The 6000-nt window shown below is 38.3% G+C and overlaps 1 protein-coding gene across 1 annotated transcript in view; it reads right to left on the bottom strand.

Moving 5' to 3' along the window:
- Nucleotides 1-6000, bottom strand: part of PIK3C2G (phosphatidylinositol-4-phosphate 3-kinase catalytic subunit type 2 gamma) — a 205741-nt gene that overhangs the window by 109334 nt on the left and 90407 nt on the right. The window contains exons 16-17 of the mRNA XM_086466907.1: nucleotides 1551-1644; nucleotides 325-419 (exon numbers count right to left, since the gene is read on the bottom strand). Of these exons, the coding sequence (XP_086323033.1) occupies nucleotides 325-419; nucleotides 1551-1644 (189 nt within the window). The remainder of the gene's footprint in view (nucleotides 1-324; nucleotides 420-1550; nucleotides 1645-6000) is intronic.

Raw genomic sequence — 6000 nt, forward strand, 5'->3', positions numbered from 1 at the left:
GATCCTTTATAAATAAGCCAATGCTGCTTGGAGCTTGCAAATTTTGAGAAAGATTATTTTTGCTTGAATCAGAAACTGCAGAAAAATACACATGGTATCTTACTTAAGTGAACAGATATTTCCCCCCTCCCTCTCACCAGGGGCAGGATGAAGGCAGAGATAAGTAGGTCTTTCATACCCAGTATTGAAAGAGGAATAAAGAAGGAGCAAAAAATTAGGTTTTGTGTTGGTTTTAAACAGAAAGAGAGTTTTTCAGCAATAGAATAGTGGATAAAGTTCACTGTAACAGAAAACAACCATGATAGTAACGGTAAATGATCTTACCAGTAAAGTTGATGGGCTACTTGGATGCTCTGAAGAGAACGACTCAGCAGGAGTTTCACTAGAGGGCTTTCAAGACTCCACTCAAACTTGAGCACCTTAACAAATAAATTAATAATAAGAATCACTTGTTTGCTGACTTTGTTGTCTTTCCTTTATAACAAAATTAAGCAGAAAGGACCCAGTGCTTAGTTTGAATGAAGCAATCCAACATATGGAGAATGCCCTAGCAATGCAAGGAGCAAAAAACCTTCAGGACACAAGTGTCTGCCACCATCTGTAAAACAGGCAGGTATCATCCTGATTCTGGCTGTGTTAACATCTATGTAAATATGCAGCTTTTCTTCCCCTGCTTAAAACTATCAATACTCTATGTAAATTTTTATCTGATTACCTGGTTTCCAAATAAATTTATTTGTGAAGCAGAAGCTGTGGAAGGTGAAAGGTCAGATAAGTGTCCTACTGTGTGAATGCTGTAAAGTTGTGCAGGTTCCACTGCTTCACAGTGGAGTACATAAAGATATTCATACATGTATACATATATATCTATCCAGATACGTGTATATTTGTGCATGCAGTCATATAAGTATATATTGAAAAAACACACAAAAACCCATGAGGAGCTCTGAAACATGGAACAGCAAGAAATCCATGTGCACAGTGTTACAAAGTAAGGGGATAAAGCTTTCAAAGGTTCCTCCTTAGCTGCGACCTAATCAACTATGAAGTGATTATCTTTGGAAGCAGTGGACCTGTAACTTGTAAAACATTAATTTCCAATGAAATGCAATGTACATCTATAAAGAGGCAATTCTACACCCAAATTGTCCTGGTTATTCTGTGCTGACTGATTTTCCCCATATACATGGCATTAAGAAAACTGTGATTTGTTGCAACACCACTTGCTTCCTTGACTGCAACGAAGCCCTGCCACCCCCAGGCCCTGGTTTCGTGTCTCTTGATCAGATGCATTTTTTTATTTTTCTTTGGTACTTGAAAATACCTTCTTGTAGTATACAGAAAAGATCAATCAGCATGCAAAACAATTACATTCCCTGGAGTGGGAAACAGTCTATACCTCAGCCCTGTTGTTAGCTCAACCATTGTATCAGCTGACCAGACTTTCTTATTTATTCCTCTTACAGTGTATCAAACTGAAAGAAACAAAGGATTTAATGAAGTTATTGATGTGGACAGAAGAGTTCCTTGGCTATAAACTTCTTCCTTACCTGAACCAGCTGTGGGAGGTATTCTAACAATTCATCATTTGACATATTTTGTATTTGTTGGACTGCTGTTCTGCGAATGTCTTGATCTGGAAAACTAGAGCAAAACAAATAGATATCATTAAGAGCTACTGAACCACTGCAACTCTCTCGAGCTCTCACTAATATAAAATGTTAGAAAAACAGGTTTTCTCTCGAAATGGAACAGCACAAAAATCAATTCATTCACTTTACTGTAATAAGAGTCAAAAAAACCACAGCAGAAAACTTAATTGGATTGACTGTTATAGTGTCATACAGGGGGAAAAAAAACCCTTGATCTTCAAATACCTTTTTTTTTTTTTTTTATTTGAGCTATCATGTATTGTAATTTCCTGAAACATGAAGCAAATTATGGATATTCTCTTGCTGTTCTTACTTACCTGAAATAGGAAATTTCTGTGCCATGGGAACTTTTAACAGTCACTTGAAGACTTCTTTTGTTCTGAGCAACAACACAAAAGCATGAAATTTCTCACACAAAAAGTGTTCATATCAGACAATTTATTCCAATGTCAGCTCTTCTGGTTTGTATCTTAACACAATAAAAATATTTTTTAAACAGAAGTAATTTTGGAATGGAAAACATTCTTTTTTTCTTCTTAGTTTTTCCAAAGGAAAATTTAATAAAAAATCAACAACTTTCCCCAGAAAGGCTCCAAGTCAATGAAACATCAATTTCTGATGGGAAAATGTTTAAGTATTCAGCATAAGCTGTATTCTCAACAAATTCTGGTTGAAACCAGAGTGACTGTAGCCTAATATAGATTTTGTGATGGAGCTCTAACTGTAAAAAATTATAAAAGAGGAAACCATGCTGTAGCAGTAACGATAAAAAAGGGAAAGAACGGTGGATAATATAGCTGGTCAAAACACTTTTTGTTAAAAAAGAAAGAGAATGAAATTTTGATGTAACCTGACTGATGAAAACTTACTCTTAACAGAACATTTTCTCTCTTTTCAGAGATAAAGACAAAAGGTATACAGTGTTTCTTTCAATATTTGAAAGCTGAAAAATAATCTCAGGACTTATTTTGAAAAAATAAAATACAAAACTAATTTCCATCTTTTCATGTGTTGCATTTGTGACATTAATCATGCTACATGGAGAATTTCATGTACACAGAAGTCGCCTAGATTGGTTCATAGTTAGCTGTTCTGCTACTGTCCCATTTTCACAAGGAGAGGAATAGATGTGCTCTTCTGTGTGTGTCTGCTAGGTGGTGTCACCCTTAACTACCTGTCAGTACTTGAAGCTTGTCCATTGCCATCCCAAGAAATCTTTTCCGTCTTCTCCTGAAGCAAACTAGAAATGTTCATACAGCCCTTTCTCTCACCAGAGACACAAGAGCAGTCATCTCTGCCAAAGGAGCAAAAATGTCTTCAAACAGCACCACAGTCAATTAGATACTGTTTGAAAGAGCTGCTGGGCTTTGATCCAGTTCTCTGAGGGCAAATGCCTGCCCCACAAAATGCAGTGAATCCCTCCCCTCTGAACTGGTACAGCTATTAGGCTCTTTTGAAAATCTCTGATTTGGCAGTCTAGGAATACATAAAAACAATGACTAAGGGACACAGATTATCCTGTCAATTCACTCTGGAGAAAGTCCTTTGAAATCAGAGCCATCATGTATGGCAGAAGGTGGCATGGGGCCACCAGTATTATTGCTTTATGAGCTCAACACAAAAACAGGCTGCTCTCTTCCCAGCTTCCCATCCAACACCTTTTGACAGCAATATACCTACTAGAAAAATAAATCAGAAGTGAACAATGGAGACTACTACATTTGTAGCAATGACTGCTCATTGCTACGAAGAGAGAAAGGGAAGAAATTGTAAACGTAAGTGCTCAGAAGTATAATGGCACCTGCATCTCTAAACTTGAGCTTTTAAGTTCAATAAAACAAGCTGAAGCAAAACAATAAGTACACTTTGATCATCGAATTAACCACAGGCTGTCAAATAAAAATGTGGATATTTTGGAAAAAATGGCTAACAGTTGGACTTACTTGAAAGGCCCGGCTTTCTGTGCTGCAATTAGCTGCCACCTGTAGCATTTTCAACCCCCTTTTAAGAATGTGGCTCAGGTCTCATTTTATTATTTTGTTTGTCTCTTATGGTACATATTTGGTGATGGTTTTAATATGGTTTATAATTGTTTGTATAATGCTGAGAGGGCCTTTATGGGGAAAGAGGGAATACATTATAAATAAATTATCGTGGTAGCCCCAAATTAGCCTATTTTGCAAAGATTATTTATTTATTTATTCGTTCTAGACAACCTATTAGGAATATGAAGTTGTTACTTTAATATTCACACGGTTATGTAGCATAAAACGTATTTGAAGGAAGACTGCACATTATAAAAATTAATCCCTTTCATATCATCCTATCTTCTGATACAAAGCTGGGAGGAGGGGCTGACACACCAGAAGGCTGTGCTGCCTTTCAGCAAGACTTGGACAGACTGGAAAGCTGGGCAGAGAGGAACATAATGAGGTTCAATACGGGCAACTGTAGGGTCCTGCACTGGGGGAGGAACTACCCCATGCACTGGTACATGTTAGGGGTTGACTTCCTCGAGAGCAGCTCTACGGAGAAGGACATGGGAGTTCTGGAAGACAACAATTTGACCATGAGCCAGCACTGTGCTCTTGTGGCCAAGAAGGCCAAAGGCATCCTGGGGTGCATTAAGAAGAATGCGGCCAGCAGGTTGAGGGAGGTTCTCCTCCTCCTTTACTCCGCCCTGGCAAGGCCGTATCTGGAGTACTGTGTCCAGTTCTGGGCTCCCCAATTCCAGAGATAGGGAACTACTGGAGAGCATCCAGTGGAGGGCTACGAAGATGATTAGTGGGTTGGAACACCCTTCTTTTGAGGGAAGGCCAAGAGATCTGCGTCTGTTTAGCCTGGAGAAGAGAAGACTGAGAGGGAACCTTACCAACTCTTTATATATATCTAAAGGGCGAGTGTCAAGAGGATGGGGCCAGGCTCTTTTCAGTGGTGCCCAGAGACAGGACAAGCAGCAACAGGCACAAATTGAAGCACAGGAAGTTCCATCTGAACATGAGGGAAAACTTCTTTACTCTGAGGGTGTCAGAGCACTGGAACAGGCTGCCCAGGGAGGCTGTGGAGTCTCCTCCTCTGAAGATATTCAAAACCTGCCTGGATATGATCCTGCGTGACCTGCTGTAGGTGAACCTGCTTTAGCAGAGGTTTGGACTAGATGAACTCCAAAGGTCCCTTCCAACCGCTACCATTCTGTGATTCCATGATTAAACATCACAAAACTTAAAAATAAAACTTAATTATGCAATTGTTCCAACAGCCTGTGTGCCAAACACGTGCAGATAATATGGAAATCAGTCTTTCCCTTTCCCTTCTTGCTTAGTTCAACAGGTTACTGAACAGTGAAATATGTTCTATACAGGCACCAATTCAAGCAGAAAAATGTTATTACTTAGTTACTGCTTGTCCTTTCTAGCAGCCAATATTTGAATATATGCAATGCGATGATGAGAGAAGCTCCTATATCTTTTCCAGCTAAACAAAGAACAATAAAATGTTTTAATCCCAAACTTTCCATAAAATTCAACAGCTAACATTTGATTTGTTTAGAATTAATTTGCTGTAAGTCAAAACTGGGGCTATATCTAAGTTAGCAAAAGTGTCTGTAGGATATGTGATTAGAATAATGACGAGCTCAAACGCAGAGGCATTGTGGTGCAAAATCTACTAGTTAGTTTGTTTTAGGAAATGTGGCTCTTGTCATTCTTCTTGGATGAGATTTTGGTAATTTGTTGGTCCTAGTTACTAAACTGTTTCCTTCAGCTTGTAAATCTAGAGGTCACCTTGAGGCTGAGTTGAAGATTTTCAAAGAATGGGCAGTTAACACGTTCTTTTAACTACTTGACAATTTGTTAAGCCCCGAATGTAATATCCACTATTCTCCTGAATTTCAGTGTTGGTCAGGGCCACAGGTACAACAGAAAAATATTAAATTCTATTTTTTTTACCCCTTGCATTTGTATTTAAGCATACATTTAACATCCTCAGAAACACTAGAAGTACAGCAAATACTTATGAACTCAACTAGTATTACATGGCACTTATGCTATTCACAATTAGCTTATGCTATTCATGATTACGTACATCAATTTATTTGCTAAAAGCCAACAACATGGTAAGGTTTAGAAGCAGATCTGAGTGAAAAACTCTACTCTTCACATGCCTGGAAACTATGCCATCTTGTAGTTTGGCAATTAATTAGGGCTAGAGGGTTTATTTTCCAGTGAATAATCTTGCAAACTTTTGAGTGCTGCATCAAATCTGATTTCAGTAATCCACAAATTAGTCTTGATTAGAGGACAGAATTAATTAATTTTTTGGCTCTCTGACTCAATGCAAGAGAAATCAA

The sequence above is a fragment of the Leptosomus discolor genome, chromosome 1, assembly GCF_034619465.1.
Source record: "Leptosomus discolor isolate bLepDis1 chromosome 1, bLepDis1.hap2, whole genome shotgun sequence".
In the NCBI taxonomy this organism is placed as follows: domain Eukaryota; kingdom Metazoa; phylum Chordata; class Aves; order Leptosomiformes; family Leptosomidae; genus Leptosomus; species Leptosomus discolor.